This window comes from Scophthalmus maximus, chromosome 2, assembly GCF_022379125.1.
Source record: "Scophthalmus maximus strain ysfricsl-2021 chromosome 2, ASM2237912v1, whole genome shotgun sequence".
NCBI classification, from domain to species: domain Eukaryota; kingdom Metazoa; phylum Chordata; class Actinopteri; order Pleuronectiformes; family Scophthalmidae; genus Scophthalmus; species Scophthalmus maximus.
In genome coordinates this window covers 15153468-15175520 of record NC_061516.1, presented here as the reverse complement: position 1 = coordinate 15175520, position 22053 = coordinate 15153468, and the positions used below count along the sequence as shown (strand labels likewise).

The window sequence follows — 22053 nt, the reverse complement described above, 5'->3', positions numbered from 1 at the left end:
AGAGAAAATACAGTTGAAAGAGATGAACTGTTATTGCACTTTTTTTTATTGCACTCAAGATACAACAGTCTTCTATGCTCCAATACGATTTCTAAAGCAATTAATTTAAACTCTTAAATACCTTCGAACTCTCAACGTCACAGCGGAACAGACAGAACATCCTGTGTTTGCTGTGAAACCACCAGCACCAGAGTTCTGTTCTGTAGCCACGTCTAGTGTATTGAAATTATTACTAGATTTGAATTTAAGACCAATAATTGAAAATGATTGATTATCGAAGTAGCTGTCGATTGACTTTTCTTGGGTGACACAAACGCTCAGCTGCAAACTATTCCTCAAATCCTGATCGCTGATGGAAAAGTACATATAAATTAAGTATTAATAATTATAATTTGTTTTTTTCATCTGACATTTTAGAATTTCATCTGTCATCCTGAAGCCCCATTAAGATCAAAATCAACATTTGAGCAGATGAGGAACTGTTATATCTCACTACACTTTTAAACTGTCGCTAAGAGAGAAAGTATGAACAATAGATGAAACACATTAAGGTTTTCATGACGATTTAGTAAAAAAAAAAGTGGTAAATACACACTGCCATTTAAATTTGTTGGAAACATTTCAGCTCTTGAAATAAGGAAAACTTTTCGTATGCTCACATCATTCTCTTTAAACTTAATGTCAGCCTGTAAACACGACTCTCACTCTCCATATGTTCCTTTGTATGAAATGAGGCGACATGGTTGAATGTCAATGAGTCAATACGAAATAAAAAAAACAAAAGATTCAAATTTGAAAAGACACGACTGCAATTGAATTCATTAAGTTCTAGAACACTAGTCTAATTTGATAAGTCTTCATTTTCCACTAAACAAAGTGACAAAATATGTATTAATTTTCTATAATAATCCACAAGGCTTACAATATGTATTCTTTTTAAAAAATATCAAAAACACCACAAAACTAGTCTCTGTCAAACATTTGTTATTGTAAAACTAAAAATTATTGAACCTTTACAAACAGTAAAAAGTATTGTCAATAAGACAATTATAATTATACAGCCATCAAAACACTAATTACCCCTCATCCCTTTGGTGGAACATATCTTGACTTTATGGGTTAAATAACTAAAAATGACAGCATGTCATCCTCGAACACAAAAGATGGGAATTAATCCAGATTGCAGTTTTCTTATAGGACAAGAGAGCAGATGGTATACAGGTATGGAAGATGCAGCATTATTTGCCATAATACACAAATGTAGTATTTGTTTGTGTGGGTTTGTATTGTTCTGCATCTGTCGTGACTACAGTAAAAATGTTCCACCAAAGTGACTTAATGTCATAAAATGTACAAGAAACGATACAAACATCGATTGTCGTACCTAAACGTGAGGTATTACAACTAAACCGAACGCAAAGTCATCAAAGTCTGTGACACTCATAGAAGAACATTATATTAGATTTCATAATAATAAGATCTCTAAAAATACTGTAAGACTAGGCTCATAAATTTTTTTTTACCGCTGAACTGTACCGATGCTTGCTTATAGGTAATGAGTCAAAAACCGTTAAAACATTATCACAATATGAATTTTTCATATCAGTGCTTCTATCCTAAAAGTCTTCTGACACTTATTGTAGGATTTAAGTTCCTCGCTGTAAGTTGGTGCCGCCTGCTACATTTTGATGCATTTTAATATTTCCACACTAACGGTAAAATCTGCATGGGTGTACATTCAAAACATACGAGGGTTTTCCAATCTAGTGCCAACAGACAATTTCGAATAATCCGATACATGACACGGCAGACATTGGTGAAATCTTTAGAGGAATTATGTTTTATCTCCTTAAATAAAAGTTACAACCCCCACTGATGAATATCTCAATTTGTTTTGTTCTGTAGCCTTGTGGTTTTTTTATTGGTACGTCTCATTTAACCTAAGGTAAATATGGAACTGCAGCAGTCTGCTGCCTCTGCTCATTGAGCAGTATATCTAGACAAAGGCGCGACTGACCAATCCTGAGGAGAAGACGTGTGGATACAGCAGCAGAGAAGATGACAGGCAGATAAACGGAGTCTTTAATAGAATAGATTCCTGTCTGCTTTGTGGTTAATAAAGCCAACTTGCTAATGTTCCTGTAAATGATTTGCTCAGCAGCGTTCGGAAAAAAACACAAACATTAAAAATATAAATAAATAAACTGAACAGTAGACGGAGGCAAAGAGCCGCAGAGATGGAACCCGGTGGAACCAGACCTTTGAGTCATTAAGAACTTAATTTGTGCTCACTGCAGGGGATTTTAACAATTCATGGGATGTGCACAATCAATAATTAGTTTGTCAACGTGTAGGAGGGTGTATGTGTGTTACTTCTTGCGGCGCACTGCTTTAATGAACACTGACGGCACATCAGTTATTCAAAAAGGAATTATTACGCAGAAGCAGTCGGGAGTTTGTTCACTCGTCAGCTGCCAAGCTCACTCGGAGCAGGACACAGTCTCAGAAATGATACTTTTGGCGACAAATGTTCGTGGAGATTACATTTTTGTCCTTTAAAATTTTTAAACTGGGGTGAACTATATTTGATATGGGATGGAGACAGAAATTTTCAGCTCAGTCAGGTTTTATAACTATCAACAAATATCAGAGCACAGCCACAAAACTGCAACAACCAAGATAAGGACCAGAACAATTTAGGTTCACCTGATTTGAAACATAAAAGACCGACTGCTTTCAAACACTGCACTGTACGAAAAGGAGGGAAAAAACGAACTATTGTGTGCTACTGATTAAAGACGTCAGTGTGCGTTTGTGCAGTCCCCCGAGCGAAACCTACAGAGGTGCACAACGATGCTGTCACTCTTTGTTTTTTGCTTCAGGAAAGAGTACGTGTCGGTAGCAAGGTAAATACTCAGCATGTCGTCTGACAGGGTTTGACCTTTGACCTCTGGGCCTCACATCTGCCCAAAGAGGATGGAGCAGAGCAGGAAGATGGCGTAAAGAAGCAGCAGGCACAGACCCAGCCGGCGATCCAGCTTCCAGTGGTTCAGATGGACACTCATCACCTGCGACAGGAGAGACGCGTGGTGAGGAAGAGTCAAAAGAGATATGCCTGGAAAACAATTGTTTTTTTTAAACCTAATTTGCTTAAAATTAATCCTGTAAACCTGAAAATATTATACTCATCAATATGATTTAATTTTTAATACCACCTAAATTACAGGACAAAATATTGTTCCAGCTTCTTCCTTTTCACGCTGAACTGACCTGAGAAGCATGTAGGGTAACTAAGTCTTGAGGATTGCAGTCACATTTATTTTTTCAGTTTTTCATCAAACATGGTCTGTCAGCTGAGAAGACCACGGGGCAGATTTGAATGATATAATAAAGTGAGAGATGGAAGACATGGACCCGTCCGCAAGATCTTTAACCAAAACTTATTTTGTGTACTGACACAAAAAGTGCAGACATGAAAAAAACTGTCCAATTTTTGGTGTGTTGTGTTCACTCACTGTGAGAAACACGGACGCCAGCAGCAGCACGACAGAATACACCAGTCCTTTATTATTTATGGAGATCTGTCAGGAAAAACAAATGTCACTATTTCATGACCTCTAACAGAAAAAGTGAGAATCCAAACATGCAGACATCACTCATCCAGGAAAACTGCAGATCAAAGACAGAACAAATTTGAATTGTGGAGTGGTAAAGTGTGTGCGCATACTGATGAACCGTGGTCCACCACAAGGGTACGCAGAGCCCAAGGGAAACCCAGACCCAGCAGGATGTCAAAGATATTGCTGCCTATAGAGTTAGACACTGCCATGTCCCCCATGCCTGGAGACAGGAAACAAGAGAAGTGACTGAAAAATGCTGAATTGAAGGACTTGCACCACAAAGAGGACAAACTAAATATTTAGAAGTTGTGCACTTTTTTTCTTTTTCTCCTTACCTTGTCGTGCTACAATCAGACTTGCCATGCAGTCTGGCACACTGGTCCCTGCTGCCAGGAAGGTTATTCCCATGATGTAGTCTGGGATGTCGAGTGTGAAGCTGATGATGGTTACCTGATGAAAACATTAGGACGCATCAGGGTCAAGAACTTAGCTGTAGAGCGTTGCAGGAGTGATGTTTTGTGGCTTGGGCTGTATAGCAACAGCAGGTTTTTCTTTTCCAGTGTCACCAGGAGAGCATTTTAAGGTCACACATGCCCAAATAATCAAATGAGTTCACTGTCATCTGCCAGCAGAGCTCCCTTACCATCCACACCATGAGGTAGGAGAAGATGGCGATCCACAGGGTGGAGGCCACGAAGGTGACCATGAACCAGCGGTGCCAGCGAGGCAGAATGCAGTTAGGCACGGTGCAGTAGAGCACAAGGCCCAGAGGCCACGAGATCACCCACCTCACCCGCGCACAGCAGCCACCTGAGGAGAGAGGGATTCAGGTGTTTAATCAACCAAAGTGTGGACTTTAATCAACCAAGTAATAGGAACAACATTAAAACATGTCACATGCAGCCAAGTGTTAGTCAGATGACAAAATGTTGGCTAATGGGTCATAAGAGTTTGAACAACTAAGAAATTTACATCAAACTTTTCTGCAAGTGAATCTACAATCAAACAAATCAATTTAACAGCAAGGATCTATTAATTGACTGAACACCTCTGAGTCGATGATTAGAAAAACTTATTTAAGAATGATTTGTAATGAGTTGGATTGGAAAGAAAACTGTCAGTTCTGACTGAACCAATATCAGCCCATCAAAAGAAGTCACTCAGTGGCGGCTGTTCACAGCTGCTTCCTGATTGTCCTCACCTGGTATCCGCACGGGACTGAAAATCCCATCTTCATCCTCTTCCTCCTCCTCTTGCTGGCAAACCTCGGCCCCTGACTTATCTCCCAGCTCCGCGTCGCCAATCCCCGGCCTCCCTCCTCCTCCGTTCTCCAGACTGCAGGAGCCCGTCCTCTTCAGGCTGTTGCTGTTTGACCCACCTCTCGACGCGACGGCTGCCTCGCCGTCCCACTGGTTTTTCGAAGTCCGGATCAGCCTCTGTCTCTGTGAGAGGAGAGCGGGCCCAGTCCAGGCCAACTGTATGATGATTTGTAGTGTGCGTGTGTGTGTGTGTCACTTACCTCGCTGATGAGCATGCGTCCTGCCATGGAGAGCCTGGTGCGGGGGGAGAAGTGGGGGGTGATCATGACGCGCAGGCCGGCCTCAGAGAAGGACAGTTTGTGGGGGTTGAGGATGAGGAGCTCGTCCACCATAATGACAGGAGGAGGCTCCTGACCATGGGCTTGTCCTGTGAAAGGAGAAATAAACACGTAACAAATCCCTGTCACTACAACAAAGCATTAAAGCCATATTGAAGAAAAAAATAAATCTAAATATTATGATTTAATTCTCAAAACATGACGACAATATCCTGATAATGTTATGACCTTTTTCTTCCTAAGGAATTTATTCTCAAAATGTTGCTTTATTCTTGTATTTCTTGCAGGAACGTCCTCTGACCTTTGTTGAGCAGCACCATGGAGGTGTTGCAGGCGGAGACGTCCTCCACCATCTTGTCCTCGGTGTGATCCTCTGATGCGACGCAGCACGGCCTGACGCTCCTCAACTGACGCGTCACAAATGCCCGAAGTGGGGAGTTGAACCTGCAACCAAACGCACCGTTTGTTCACATCCGTAGATTCCGTACCTGGTCAGGTGAGCGGCGGCTGGACGACTGACGAGGAAGTTTGGTCTTTCAAACTTACTTCATGATTATGATGTAGATTCCATACATGGTCATGAGGAGCAGAGACTCCCACCTGCACAGCAAGCAGTCGATTTGTGTTAGTTATACAGTTGATGTTTGAGTGTAAGTGAAAATCAAAGATTTTATATGTATGTATATATTTATATATATATATATATACATACATATATACATATATATATATATATACATATATACATATATACATATATATATATATATATACATATATACATATATATATATATATATATTCATATATATATATATATATATATATATATATATATGATGTAGTTAATTTAACCTTTAGTCTCTCTTAATCCTGTAATGACAGTGGTGTGTGTAGTGCCTTACATATAAATATACAAATGAGTAGATAATGCATGTTAAATATAATTCATTTTTAAATATTTATGACCTGAATTATATATATTTACATTCATTATATTTACTACATGAGAAGCAACAAATTCACACAACAACCACTTCTATAAACAAGACTTTTGTGGTGACAGTTGTATAGTAGTTTTAATAATTTTTTCAGTGTTAAACTCTTTTCATGTAACTCAAAATTCGTCTTTCTTACGTGAACTTTGATCATTGCGTATTTAGTCAAGAACAGAGAGAGACTTTCAGTCCCAGATGACAAAGTGCTTTTAGGACAGTTTAGTCATAATTACCCACATGAGAGACCACATAAGAGCACTGCAGCGAAAAGAACTGGTGGATAAGAAACTGTACTCACATAGGACTGTATGCACACATTCCCTAACAAACTGAACTCATAACTCAGATATTCTGAGCATGCAGTGATTTGGCAAAGTCAGTTTAAACACAAATCCGCCACCACGTATCCAGAGAAACTGGTGAGGTGAAAGCTTTGGCTCAGCACACTGCAACTCAATAACACTCCGTTATATATCACTGAGGAATGCACTGATTAAATCTACTCTTTCATTAAAACCACAGACATATACAACAATGGATAGCCCTTTTAAAAAAATAAAAAAAATGCCAAAAGAAAACCTTCACAACAGCTAGGAAGCTAAGAAGGCATGAGAAGCACTAAATGAGCCTGTTTAGAAGGAAAGGCTTCACAAAAGAAATCAATCCAACAGCTATTTCCAAATCAATCTCACAGCTACACTCCAAATTACAGGTCATGCGTGAAGTGGTTGCCGCAGCGCTGATGACACACACCTCCTCCATACAAATCAGACAAATTAGAGATCATTTGACTGCAGAACCTCCACTGACTCACAAATGAGTGGCAGCCGACTGAAAACACACATTCAGTTGTTTTGTTATTGAACAAAATCAATTTTCCAAGCTCCATAATGGCGGAGTGTTGAACCTGTTGACACCCTCTCAACTTCATGATTGTGATGACATGCATTTGAGGAAGGGGTTGTGGCATCAATCAGTGTGAGAAGAAGGAGATCAATTTGCAGATCTACATTATAGGAATACAGAACACAGCCAAAGGTAGCAGTGCTTGTATGGAAATGTGATCACATGATGAGCCTTGTCTTTACGACAGTGACCAAACCACAATGCCACCTGGAACCACTAGGGGCACGAAAGTTGTCTGTTGCGTCTTTAACAGAGTGGGATAATTGTGAGTTTTGTAAGTGAGCCTAAAAGAACATTTATGAGTTATTCTCATCAGTGTGGTGATGATGTAAATCTGAGCTAATGTAAACAGGAATGTCAGCTCCTTTTCCATCAACTGTAATCAAATAATCCAATTCCCCGTTTAGAGAAGGGGCAGGAAGTTTGAAGACCTTTCAAACAAGCTGAGACTCGTGGATAAACCTCAGCTGATTTATACATTTGCTGTCTGTGAAAACACTGTAAATCATTGTCTCATGCAGGAAATAAACAATTCCTACAGCATTTATCTAAGGCGGTATGGCTAAAAATTATGAACATAATTCAAGGTCTTTTAACTCACCAGACTACTGTGGCATCATAGATAACCTAGAGAGAGAACAAAACAGATTCTTAAAAGCACAGCGTGGAGGACTCAAAGCTTCACATAGATGGAGCCTTTAAGAAAATCTCACCATGATGAGGGTCAATACAGCGAGGATGTAGTACGAGGAATCTCTGAAAAGAGACCACCATGTCAAAACCACTGTCTGCAGAGGAGAGAAAAGTCAGAAATGTTAGTGTTCGTTCTCAGTAAGAACTCCATGGGGGAGTGAGTGAAAGGCCGTGTTTTCTACCTGGCCTGCAAAGATCCCACTTAGGCCAATGATGACCAGGATGTTGAAGACAGCAGAGCCGACGATCGTGCCAACGCCGACGTCTCCTTTAGTGATGAAAACACCTGGGGGGCGGGAGACACAAGAGGGAGGGGGGAGCAATGAGAGGGAGTCAGACGTGTCATGTCATATATTGAGGTGTCTGAAAAGGCCTGTCAATGGGGGGATCATATATGTTGTTTGTGTTAAAATCAAGAGTGTAATTGGGGTTGTAGGACTTTATTTAAATTAGACTGTACTGACATCCCATGGAGGATTTTGGAACTGCACTAACTTGGAAGACAATTTGAAATTCCTCTCTTTAAATGGCCTGAGTAAGTAAAAATGAATTTTGAATGTCATCTCTATAGAGACTATCTGTCTAGACCAGCTGAGCTGCTCACCGATGAGAGAGGTGAAAAGCTCTGGGGCGGAGCTTCCTGCAGCCATGAACGTCGCCCCGGCCACATCTTCACTGAGCTGCAGGTTCTGAAAAAAAAGGAAAAAAGATCATAATAACATAAGACTAATCAGTCTATCGATTTAAGGACAGAATATCCAAACGCAGGTTGGAGCCGTTTTTTTCATTACCTCAGATATTTTCTCTAGGGAAGGCACAAAGTAGTCGTCACAGACGATGGCAAGGGCGTAGAACATGTAAATGGCCTGTGGAGTTGTTTAGCACAGATAAAGAAAATGAGGCGACACGTACCCTTCCGCCTTTGCTTGTAATAGATGATGTCAGATCTCTCTCAGGTCAAGAATGTAAACAAAAAGAAAAATAATATATCAGGGGATATTGTGTGAAATACTCACACAGAGTGTATGCAACAACACAGCCCCCTTCTTCCTCTGCTCCTTGGTAAATATGTCCTCTGGAAACTCGTGAATGGCTGTGGGAGGGGGTAGACAAGGTGATGACAAAAACATTCATTTAGTTTCTTTTAAATTTCATTTTACATTAAAAAAACAAGGTAAATTCTGGAAGCTGCAAAAAAGAAAGAAAAAACTGCATAAGTACGAATTTACTGGAAAAATGTGCAAAAACAAATAGACACTGACAGGTCCAATGGCCTGCAAGGCATTTCTTCATATTTATAAATACAGAACACAAAAGTAAGTTTCCCTTAAATTAGGTAAAGAATACACAGTTCAATTCATCTTGCACAGGACGTGAGGCGGAAGTGAAAGTGTCAGCTGCTTCCTGTCCTCCCTCGAGTACAAAAGAAAAAGGAAAGAGTCGGCGACAGCTCATCGTCCCTCTGTTCCCTCGGCGTTACCTAAGGCAGCCTCGAGAGAGTGGTGCAGCTCCAATTTACAACTCTGAGCCGAGCTGGATGAATTTAAACTACGGGGGAGCACTGAGCTATTTTTAGCTCTTCTGCTGTGTGAGACAACAGTGGGTCGACAAGCGCACAATAAGCACAGTGCAGCCGTCACGATGCACACTGCGCGGCGGCTGCATGGAAACCGAACAACAGACAGCATGGATTAAGATTGGGTCCCTTGCGATGGGGGATATGAGATTTGATCTCTGACACTGCGGTGTCAGGGACTGAGACGAGGAGGCCATATGGTCCCAGGGAGAGGACAGTTACTTGGCCATGTTCAGTTAGAAAATGTAAATGTTTGTGCACTAATGTTTACACATCTGTGTCTGTGCCAGTGCAGAGTGCTGCTTGCATTCTTACTTTACCACAAACTGCTCCCAATTGTGCATCATTTTCAAGGGCGAGAAGAGAAGTGAGTTTCTGAGGCATCTCGCCTCTGTCTTCTGCTCGTTCAGAGGACTGAGGAAAAAAACTATTTTCTCTGTGTGCCAGCTGTTATCGCAGGAGTCCACTAAATCATTGAGGCTTAGCATGTAAACTTTCCGTCATCTTATTGCACGAAACCGAGCCTGAATGTGAAGCTGCACTGTACGCGTGTCTTCTGAAGTGGCGGCCTGTCAAGCTGATCAGCTGTTGGACATCTGTGCTCTCTCTGTGACCATCTCTTCCACCTTCGTCTTTGCTCTCGGCGTCCTGTGGAACAGGCCTGGACGACTTCCAGTGTCCTTTCTGCCCCAGAATATAAACTCCCAGGTTCTGCTGTAGGTGGAAAAGCAGGCCGGCGACACGCAGCTCAGATGGACGCTTTGAGGAGTTGCTCTGGTGAAGGCAGTTGCTATGGTGACCCTCTCCCCAGGGGCAGCTTTTTTCCCCCCTTTTTTTTTCATGGGTGGCAGTAGGAAGCCAAAGGCAAGGCAATTGCATGAACAGTGAGAACGGGGGGAGGTGAATATGTGTTTCCCATGGTTAGGGTTGATGAAAAATGAAAAAAAAAGAGAAGTGACAGCAGCTCTGGACCGTAATGTCTAAAAATATTTATTTTTCCTTACAAACCCTCAGGAGAGGTCTGAGAGAGTGACGGGGGGGGGGGGGGGGGGGGGGGGGGGTGGACGGCACAGAGATACACAGAGACAGAAACAGTGTACTGGTTTACTGAAGGCTGTTGGACAGGAATGTGCTTTGCCAAGACTCTTTTGCTGTGTATTCACAAAACAAAACCTCAAACTGAAACACAAACGTTGTAGACAAATTGCATTTATGCAACTTCCCAAATCAGGGATTTACGCCAGATGCCATTAAGCCATCTCAATACAATCAATAATTTTGGAATCAGAAGTGAAGCAGTGAGAACATTATGCTTGTGGTGTTGCAGTTGCGGTGCTGACAAAGTCTGTCTGTACTCGGACCTCAAACGTTATTTCTCTCACAAACTGCTCCCACATCTCATTCACCTCTGATCTACTTCTGTCTTCTGTCACAGTCTTCACTGCAGGTCACATCTCCATTTCATTCTCACACAAGCTGAAGCTCTCCATAATCCGTAAAGGTGTAAACAGCTCTATAAATATATCCTCAACCTGTTCGCACAGTTGCTCGCCCTCATGTCGCTGCCATGGCTTCTGTTCAAACATGAAGAGGATCACTTCCTGTGCAGTAGGAAGCAGACAGAGTGTGAATGTGAAGAGAGAATCTTCAAAGAAATCACATAATCACTAAAAAATAACAATTGTTCCCTGATAAAAAAAGGATAAAACTGATTTTTTTCCCCCCATTTATTAAATGAATTAAAGAAGATCCCACATTCTTGTGTGAGCACCTTGTAGTCCATGACTAATTCTTTACACACACACTCTTACATCTTCATTTACAACGCTTTGATTCTGGCAGCTGTGAAACAACATGTGAAGTGACAAAATTTGTTAATAATAAGTGTACGTTGCGCTGATCGGTGAGTGTCATTGTAGTTGTAAATATAGTCATAACTGTTGCCTACTGGTTAATTTTGGTGTAATTTATATCATATAATAATGATACACAACAATTTTAGTTTGATGTTGTAGCATAAATTTGTGCAGTTTTCTGTCTTTTATTTATTTTGTGTTGCCTCGTTTATGGTTGTCTCACAGAGTGCAGATGACAGGTCCTTTTTTATATAAGCATTTCATTTGAGTGCCCAACGGTGAAGCCTGTGCTGCAGACGAGATCTTCCATTATGAGGTCTGCTGATGTGAAGTGCTGAGCTGAATGATAGAGTAATGCTATCGATCTGAGAGGCGGCAGGGTGTCCTGGAGTCAAGCTACGGTATCGACTGGCATAGTGAGTAAATTCGTATCATGCACCAACCAAATTGCCATTGGTGCACGCACACACGCACACGCGCGCACACGCACGCACGCTTTTTTTACATGAGGAATCAAAAAATAAATATTTCATCCAGGTGTTTGATGTAAATTCAATTATGCATTTGTTATTTGATTTGCTTTCCTTTGAGGCAGTTTGAAAACTACGTTGATGAAACCACAGCAGGGGCTTCAAACCGCACCAACCCCCCCCAAGCCCGTCAATAAACACACTGTACATCGTGTTACAATGTGGTGTCAGAGGTAAACTAAAATCTGCTGGGCGTGTTGCACTGCTCAATCCTAGTAGTCGTACGACATCATCCATCACCAGCCAGGTGGATGAGAAAGTAAAATGTAAAACATGGTTTTATTATGAATCTCACTCTCAGCCGCAACCTCTGACTCATTTGTTTTAGTGAGCAGAAAGTGAAAGTCATTGAGCAATATCCAACCATATCTGATAAAAATTTCACAAAACTTCATATGACTACAAACGATGGCCGTATGAACTGCTGTTTGCTTTGCGTGGCATTCATAATCTGTCGGTCCCAATAAACGTCCAACACCATTCCAAGATAATTTGCGTTAGATTATGTGCCAGCTTCTCTTTCTCAGTGAAATCCCCCCAAAAATCCCAGAACACGGCTGTGGAAAAATGCTATTCTCAGCTGACTGTCGCCTGCCAAAATAAACAGCATAACATGCCTCAGCAACAGACACAGTATGAGCTATTTACTGCATTTACATTATTTGGATCCATTCACCCTCCGTCTCCTGGCGGTCTATTTTTAGTTCTTTGTACTTCGAATGCTTGAAAGACAGAATTGTCTGGGTTTCAAAATTTAGCATTCAGTTGCCTAGCAACGGCAGTCTCCGAGGCTTGTCAGCTGAGGGCGGATCACACCGTCTCCATCTTGTTAAGCAGTGGAGGGATGAAAAGAGAGTAAGAAAAGCCTGGGGCTGGACGTTACTGTGCAATCCCCGAGATAATATCCCCCGAGGTCCGGGGCAAGCTTTTTAATCACACTACAGATTATGCAATCGCTGTCAGACGGCCTGCTGAGGAAGAGGGCGGCAACCTGAGCCTGGAGCCGCACTCACTGCTGTGTCTTATACTACCTGTCCAGCCTTTGGTTCGCCTGCTTGTCTCCAGTGTATTACCACAGGGAAGAATCTACCCGCTGCACGCTTGTGTCTTTGTGAGAGATAACGAGGGAGATCTGTTCGCAAGCAGGAACCTAACAAAGGTTAAGTGTATTATCTGGAAGTGAAACACAAATGGCTGTGCAGAAAAAATGGAGCACTGGTGGAAAGATTCACCGAGTTTCATTCTCTTCTCTTTCTCTCAAGTGAAAAAACGACAACTCTGATATAATATCACAGATGAGGACGTGTGATAGACAGCAGGACAGCGAGGTGCCTGTACTGTGTGAATTTGCTGCAGGTGCCAGATCGCTCGTCCCTGACAAGTCCATCCATGCTCTACAAAAACTCAAAAAAAATATAACAAAAAAATGATGTGCAATGTCACCAAGCTGTGGAATTACTTTTCCAGATAAGATTATCAGAAACCAGAGTGGTTTTAAGCTTAAAATGGTTTAGAGAGTCGAGGTCTGGTGATGAACCGATGAACTAAATTAAAGCTGACATCTATGCTCACACAGTGGATCACTGACAAAGTCAAGGCTGGACCTCCTAAATAAACAAATGTCTTCATACAGTAATCAGTGGAATTCTTTTAAATCAAACCTCACTCACGTAAAATGAACAGCGGGCTCCGACAGTGTCAGGTGAACATTACGTAAACCTGTTGTGAATAAATTAGTTTTCCCTGATACGTTGATCTTTCCTAACAGCTGTGACAAATAGGCAAAATCTGAGACGTCTGCAAGAGGTTGTGCTTCACTGTGAGTTATCCTGCATATTTGTATGACAATCACACATCCACGCACTGAGAAAATATCAAGGGAATGTCTGTCACTCAAATCTATTTTTAAAAAAGCTTAAATTTATTCATTCTGTGTGTATATAAAACAGGTTGTTTGCACAGTACATTATTAGCATTACTTGACTTGCAAAAGTTTCTGTTAGAATGAGCCTGAAGTGCAAAAACCATGCAGTCTGCATACAATACAACACTGTGACTGACAGCCTAATATTAACACAGCCATGAAGTAAATGCAAATGAAATTAAGATACAGACGTGTATTCTGCCAGTAGGGCACAAAGGATTTCTTTCTTTGTGCAGCAGTGTTATTTTATCTACTCTGTTCTATTATCCCCGCTGCAATAAAGAGATTTCCTCTCCGAACTGAATTTTTAATAATAAATCTGTCAGCTGTGATGAATGCAGCTCACGTAAGCCAGCCAGCTAATCAGCCTGGGAACCAGAGAAACGCAGTTCTGATCACGGCTGTCGATTGGCCGCACAACTCGGTCTCTTTGATTTCACAAAGAGCAGTTAGAATCCCTTCAACCAGACTCAAGAGGCAGAGGGAGGCAGCTTGGCGTCTGCTTAAAAATAGACAACCTTAAAAAAAAAAAAATGAAATCTGACTTTCACTCTGGCAGCTTACTCAGTGCACCGACTACACACTCCTGACAACTAGCACATTGCTTAGTCCGCATGACCTTTCAGTTCACCTGCAGGGGAGAGGCGCGAATCTTTTGTACACTCCGTCTTCCCTGTTTACCTGCATACACCCTCATTACTGCATACCCCCTGCAATACTCTCAACCTCACCAGGGCACACCATGCACGTTTTGATGGTTGTGTGCGATTCAAAATACCACAGCACGTCTAATCAATGTGGTGTGGCGGCAATAAACCCTACTTTACCTTCATGAAGGCTAATTCACTGGAAAACGAAAGGAGAAAAAAAAGTTACAACAGTTTTTGTTATCAGGTTGTAACATAACATATAGAAGATCATATCCTCATCACCCATGCCTACACTGGATGATAAGGAAGTGCCACAGACAGTCTGGGGGAGTTTGCTGCTCTGTCCTGGAGGAACAGACGGTCCATCCATCCAGTTGAAGGGGGAGTGACTCACCTGCTCGGGGCTGATCCAGGCTCTGGTTGTCGGACTTCTCCTGCATCAGCCGGCGAGTCCAACGCAGCCCCCCGCCGTTCACGCCTGGCAGAAACCCAGAAGATTCTGCTTCTGTTAGAAAAAGAGTCGATTTAGTGTAAAACCAGCCCGGTGGTACATTTAAAAGACCTCACACATTCCAACTGCAGAAGGTAACCTCTAGGGCAGAGACGAACAAATTGATTTATAATATGGATTTTTCTTCTGTTGGATTAGTTGATTCAATGACCAATGGATTTACAGAAAAATAAATAAATAAAAGTTATTGTTTCAGAACCTCTGAAATACAAATAAATAATCTATCTATTTTCATAGGTTGGTTTTTGTATAATTGTCCAAGAATCAAGAATGTTTATTGCCCCTTTTTTCTCCACCTCACAATTGTCTCCAGAGTTATTCTCGTCTCCAGTCGAGCGGGGACTCAACTGTAGTTTCATGTTTCCAGCCCCAGGAGATAACCGCATGTTCAGTAATTCACTCCATGCTGCCGTCAGCTGTCCTGAGTCGTCAGCACTGAAATCTTTAAGGTGTGTATTTCAGCTCTGTGCTTTGTTCCTCAATAGCTAATCTCTGTGTGGATTTTCAGTTTTTTACAGGTTTACTAGTATGACAGCCAAGGAACTCCCCACAGATAGAGCTGTCTCATCATCTATCTCATCAGCTCTCCGACGGGGGAAAAGAAAATACAGATAGTCCTCGCTGCTGCCCAGGGATCTTTCCACGAGGGCCGTGAAGATAGTGAGATGGTTATTACGCTTTGTACTACACACCAGCCTTTTATTTGTGAAGCGGCTTGGTATCTGTGTCTGATGCATTTTGTGATTGCCAGGCGCTGTCGCGTCCCTTTGTACCGCACAGCTCAATGAGCCCATTTCACGAAGGGCAGCGATCGTGGCTGAGAGGAAACGCGAGGGCTTTCATGTTGAGGCATCAAGAGGAGTTCGACTCGTGTGAAATTCAAATGGGCCACAGATGGCTCTGCACCATTTTCCACATGTAACTGGGCGAAATCTCCAACACCTCAACCCCATCTTGTCTCAGTAGAGAAAGCTGAAATAAAATACGCGTTGATTTATTAATTTTTCTAATTATCCACCCCCTCCCCCGATTCAGATTTTGTGAACCCATGACAATCTTCACATGGTTTTCGGAAGGATCAGTGATGAAAGCAGATGAGACATGAAATGTGGTGTTTGTGTGGCAATATCTTAATCCTGCCACCACGCTCGTCAGCATAAACACACTGGTTGAATGCTGAATAGAAAGTGTTAATACCATTATATTAAGTGTAAATAATGTAAACTAGGATTCATCTCTCATCTGTTGCTATAATAATGCAGACTATGGGGGACCTCTGAAGCTCTTTGCTACGGACTCTCATTGATTGCACTGTGACATTTATTCATGATTTTTGTTTTTTTGCAGAAGAAGTCAAAGACCCAATATACAATGATACCAGTGCTAAAACAAACATTAAATAAAACGTATTTAATCTTTTTCAAGGCCTGAACGAGGACATCTTTATTTCAAGTCTAAAGCTGTTCACTCCCTCACTCTCACAGCAAAAACACAAACCACTGCTGCCTCCGTCTTTAGCAAAAACAAGACATTTGATGCCGTCAATCATACATTGACTGAACAGACCGGCTCAGTTCTTACTCCAAACAGGCTCACTGCCTCCACAGGGCAGGACCGCAGTCTGTGGTAGTGCTGTAAATGTCTCTGGACTGTGAAATCCTAAATAGTGGCAATGCAGGTGAGCATGGCACCTGAATCTTTAGATATTACTTTATCAAAAAAAAGATATGTATTTCAGTCCAGAATCTCCACATAGAAAACAGAGCAGTCATCCAGATCTCCAGTGTCGTGTTACAGTAAACAGAGCTGACGAACACTTGATTTGATCTTAAATGGGTCAAATCGACCAAAATTATATAAACAGCCGAGTGTAGACAACAGAAGGAATCAAAGAACAAAAATAAAGTGGCTAAGTAAGGGAACAAAGTAAAATAGGATTATGTTCTGGGAGCAGTTAGATAATAAAATGTCTCCCATCACATATTAGAAAATTAATATAACCTGAAGACTGGTTATTTCAAATTTTTAGTTTTCAGGGTTTTTATTTCTCAATTAAATTGTGACAGTTTCCTTTTTTGGGGAATGGCTACAATGGCTTGATTCAGTATTTTTTTCTCTTTAAACCCATACTGATAAAGTTTTTGGTATCAATATACCAAAGTATTCAGATCCCTTCATGTTTTTCACATTGTTTGATGTGCAGCCTTATGCTACAATCATTATATTTATTTTTCTCCCTCATTAATTTACACTCAATAATCCATACTGACAAAGCGAAAACTGAATTTCAGAAAATGTTGCTAATTTATTTAAAAGGAGATGGAACTATGACATTGATGTAAGTACTCAGTACTTAGCTGAAGTACCTTTAGCAGTGATCAGAGCCCCTCGAGTCTTCTTAGGCAGGATGTGACAAACTCACTCACACCTGGATTTGAGGATTTTCTGTCAATCATCTCTGCAGATCCTCTCAAGCAGCCACAGTCTCTGAGGTTCTTTTACTCAATCTCCAAGTGGGCTTTAATGCATCTTTCACTGAGGAGAGGCCGGCCACTGTGCCATAAAGCTCAGGTCGGTCGAGTGCTGCAGCTATGGTTGTCCTTCTGGAAGTTTCTCCCATCTCCACATATGATCTCTGCAGCTCAGCCAGACCAAAGTGACCACCAGGCACTTGGTCACCTCTGTTACCAAGGCCCTTTCTCCCCCGCGTGTTCCTTTTGTCGGCCAATCTCTGAGTTTGCAGGCAGAAGTTTCGACTTCATGGCTTGGTTTTTGCTATGATATGCACAGATATGCAGATGCTTTTCCAAACCATGTTCAGCCATTTGATTTTGAAGTGGACTCTAGTCAAAGATGAAGAAGAGAAATGGGGGCACCTGAGTGCCTCAATGTCATAGCAAAGGGTCTGAATATACTTCTATGATTTTCCATAAATTATAGTTTAAAAAAATGTATTGAGTGCAGAATGATTGCAGGGAAATTAATTTAAGGATTTAAGCAAAAAGCAACATAAAAAAATGTGAAAAAAGGTGAACTTTATGTTTCTAATTAGCCTATTGTGAAGTTTTGTTCGTAGAACTAATGAATCAAACTGGTGAAATCCTTGTACGTGCGCTTCCGGCCCATTCAACTCCTGTGAGGTATTCTACATATAGTGACTTTCATAGTCACTTTAAAGCAGCTACAACAATTTTTATTTGAACGATGGACCACGTGACTTAATGTTTCATAAAAGGGTTGCTTGTAGTGAAGACCCCCACTGAGAGTTACCAACTCGTCAGCTCTACAGAACATTGTAGCATGTTAAGGATTGTTTTTTCTGGCTGTGATAAAACCACAGTTCACTACACCACAGACAAAGCAACCAGCGAGCGAACACAGCAGAACATCTAACAGGAGCCAGATATTTCCCACAGTGAATAGTGGACACCAAACACAGCTAAAAAGTAAATTAACCAACATTTTAGTGGTGGACTCAAACACAATGCCAATTGATGTTAATGTTGCTTCGTGTCTGCAGGATGCGTAAATAAGCAACTAATGGATAGCACATTCGCTAAATCAACTTCAGAAAAATAAAATGTATATGCATGTTTACAGCTCGTTTCCACTGTTCCCAAATAGACAAGAAAATATGTTATTCAAAGTTTAACATCTAATCAAACTTAAAAACTAAAAATTTGCATTTTGTGTGCTGTCAGACATGGTCGGGACATAGGACGCCCATGTGTGTGCGTCAGCTGTTAGAATCTTTTCCCTTTGCAGATGAGGGACGGATCATCTTGAAGATGAAATGTTGCGAGTGAGGCTTTAAATTATCAATTAGGCATCAAAACCTCCCTCTTTTTGTCAAACAGCATAAAAATAAGAGATTTATTGGTTTTCTTTGCTGCTGCTGTCTGTAGGGAGATAATCAAGCTTCATTTCTTTCAGAGATGTTTGTTGCTCTAGCAAATTTTCTTTTTGGTACGGCTTGTGCAGCTTTGTCGTATTACTTTGTGAGTTTGTGCTGGTAATATACACGAAATCGTTTGTATTGGAGCGTCACTTCTTTATTCTCAAATCCCATTCAGTGTTTTTTGTTTGTTTTTACACAAATCTGACCAATACTGATACTGAAGTATTTGACCAGCACAGCCATAAATAGTCATATTAGCCATGGTATTCAGGATGCTACAGTACAGTATGTGTCATATTTTCCAAGTATTGTGAGTGTAACCTTCCTGTCGCCATTACAAACAGCAGACCACATGCCTTGCCCTGTGCTTTTCACATGGTTTAAGTTGAGCGGCCTTGGTCTCGATTCAAAAAACCTCTTCTGGTTGATGGCACACTCATAATTTAAAGGTGAAGTGTAAATATTAATGACACGGCTCATTCACCAGGACACTCTACACACTTCCACAGAGGACACCGTTGCAATACCAGCATGAGACCTTACCGTAAATCAAAACGCTCCCTCCCCAATGGAACAGAAAGTTCACTCGTTCATAGCTTTTATAACACACACAGGATTACTGGAGGAACAGTGAAGCTGCTGCTGTGTGTCTCTGACAGTGTGACCACATCCGCAAAGGTGATGAGAGGATAATGAGGTGGAGGGGGAAGTGTGTGTGTGGGGGGGGGTATGCCTTCAGGTGCACTGCTGCTATATGAGACCCCGAAGTATCCAACTCGGACTTCACTTGTTTATTTGCTTATGAATCTGCAGCGAGAAAAGACTATCCTCACCCCGATGAGACGGGGAGTGGCGCGTAATGTTGGGTTGAGGATTTGAAGGAGCGAAGGTCGGTCTGTGTGAACGTGAGCCGTAATGAAAACCATTGATTCATGTGACATGAACTACACCAACTGACTTTTACAGATGCATTGTTCTCACCATGTCAAGTTTACGTTACCATGGGGACAAATGAGGAATCAGGCCATGGGGGAAATCAGTAAATCATGTCACTCAGATGTGTTGTGTGTCCCATTGTGTTATAAATAGAATGAAATAGTGACTCATTAAAAATAAATAAAAATGTATTTTATCTTTCATTTGTCTTCTTTCAATAACCATTTACTTAGCTGAATGAAAAATAAATGTGCAGCTATTGAGTCTGGGAAAAGGCAGAAATTTAAAAAGGGATATATCTCAACAAAAATAAATCCTTAACATGCCAAGTCATGTACAGTCCGCCCTCTGAGGTGAATGAATGCCTGGTGAACGTGCGATAACCAATGACTGAACTGGATTTATACATGCCACAAATTGTGTGTGATTTATGTAATCAGGATCCGTCACATTCCTGCAGTGTGAGCTGGGTGAAAAAAAAAAAAAATCATGGCCAGAAGGACAGAAGCTGGGAGAAGGTTGTGGAAGTCATGTCAGGGAAAAATGACCTAAGATTTGAATATTGAATAAACGTGTTTCAGGTGATATGAAGCTGGGTTTGTCACTTTGAGGACAAAGCCTTTCTTTAAAAAAAGGGAACGCCACCTTGGCACTTGCTTATATCACCTGAATGATATAAAAGATGAGACTATTAAATGTTATATTAATTCATATTTTCATTCAACAAGGACATTTTGATGGAGAATTTGGGCTCTGCACACTGCACATGTGTATTTATATTTAAAATCCATTTGATTTGGCTCCAAATGTAAAAGCACCAGTGAACCAGTGGACTCTGAAATCATGGGGCATGATTTATATGGATGTTTACGACTGTGTAAGGGCAGTCGTCTTTTCTTCTTTTTTCTTTTTCTTACAGTTTAATTGCTTTAAGATTTGATATGATCTTAAAATATCAAATATAGTCATTTAGCATCAGTGTACAATGTGGGCTCCTGGTGACTGCAGAGGTGCAGCTCTCATTCATCCACACACACACACACACACACACACACACACACACACACACACACACACACCATCTGCATAAATCCATGTACATTACATCAGATTCATATCATGCATGTGATGACAGGGCATCATGTTTAACACTATATGTTTCAACCTCGACACTACACTTGTTTTCCTGTGAACATACAAACGTCCAGAGGATCATCATGGCTGTGCGCGCGGCGCAGCGGCTGTATTAAGGTCTCACCTGGTGCCTGGATGACCTGCGCGAGCCAGATGACGGCGACCAGCACGAGTCCACAGCAGCAGAACCGCTGGAAGGACGGCCGGTGCCTCGCAGCTGCTCTCATTCCTCAGCCGGCCGCATATCCTCGGAAAATCATCTGTTGCTCGTCTCCCCCTCCTCCCCCTCTGACACTTGTTTCACACTTTCTCTGCGACAACAGCTCCGAACAAACCAGCGGGCCACGGCGGGGGCGACTTCTCAGCCCACAAGTTGTGTCCAAAAAGAAAAAGAGAAAGAAGGAATCCCAGCAGAGAGCAGCTGCTCCTCCGGTCCGACGCCGCGGCGCTTCAGTCCGCCCGAGCCGCGCGGCGAGGCAACGCGTTCAGAGAAGAAGAAGAAGAACAAACCGTTCACGTGTGGAGTCTGAAAGGTCGAGAGCAGTGAGGTGCAGCCACGGGAGGCGACATGCTCCGAGCGCGTTCTCTCTCTCTCTCTCTCTCTCTCTCTCCTGCTCCGTGTGGCCGCCAGGCGGCGACAAGCAAGTCTGCCTTCTTTTTTGTTCGTGTTGCTTGTCAGCTCCTGAACTAAACTCCCAACCAGCACTAAAACGAACAGGACTGTAGCTCAGTGCAGTCTCCTTCCTGGTCCTGCGTCACACTATGCACCAATCTCTGCTCGGCCCTCACCTGCTGCAAGGGCTTCTGATTGGCTGAGCACACCTGACCCAGCCAATTAAGAGTGACCCCAGCAGGAAGACGTAAACAATCAGTGCTGCAACCCAGCTGGCAGATGTTCTTAATAGGGGCAATATTGGCCAAAATGACTGGATCGGATATCAGAAGAAATAAGAAGTAAAATCCGATCCCATACATTACAGTAAACATACCAAATAAACGCCTATTTACGTATCTACTAAGCCTTGAACGACATTTTGGCATCATATTTTCATGTTAATTTATTTTTTCTTTAACTAACAGTTTACAGTTCAATTATCTTTTTGCTTGTTTGAACAGTGCTCACCATAAAACATTCTGCCAAAAGTTTTGTGAGAAATAAAACAGCAGTATTCCATAACTCAGGAATCCGGATTGGATCGGACACGAAAAAGTGGTATGGTCTCA

At 41.7% G+C, this 22053-nt stretch overlaps 1 protein-coding gene across 1 annotated transcript; it reads right to left on the bottom strand.

The window, feature by feature from the left end:
* Positions 1-28: 28 nt before the first annotated feature.
* LOC118300606 (sodium/potassium/calcium exchanger 3) lies at positions 29-21548 on the bottom strand. Its single transcript, XM_035625126.2, has 17 exons — positions 20954-21548; positions 14745-14855; positions 8831-8907; positions 8606-8680; positions 8419-8503; positions 7997-8100; positions 7835-7909; positions 7723-7748; positions 5764-5817; positions 5519-5661; positions 5140-5306; positions 4822-5062; positions 4264-4430; positions 3956-4070; positions 3728-3840; positions 3516-3581; positions 29-3068 (listed from the first exon to the last, which is right to left on the bottom strand). Exons 1-17 carry the CDS (start codon positions 21054-21056, stop codon positions 2958-2960), a joined length of 1833 nt encoding a protein of 610 aa, XP_035481019.1. The 5' UTR covers positions 21057-21548; the 3' UTR covers positions 29-2957.
* Positions 21549-22053: the final 505 nt, after the last annotated feature.

What these genes read in the sequence shown, in the direction of transcription:
- LOC118300606 (XM_035625126.2), bottom strand. Translation starts at nt 21,056, where the DNA reads ATGAGAGCAGCTGCGAGGCACCGGCCGTCCTTCCAGCGGTTCTGCTGC. An exon ending in GCAGGTCATCCAGGCACCAG is followed by an intron (nt 14,856 to 20,953) that starts GTGAGACCTTAA and finishes TTTTTCTAACAG; the next exon opens with AAGCAGAATCTTCTGGGTTT. An exon ending in GTGGGATCTTTGCAGGCCAG is followed by an intron (nt 7,910 to 7,996) that starts GTAGAAAACACG and finishes TCTCCTCTGCAG; the next exon opens with ACAGTGGTTTTGACATGGTG.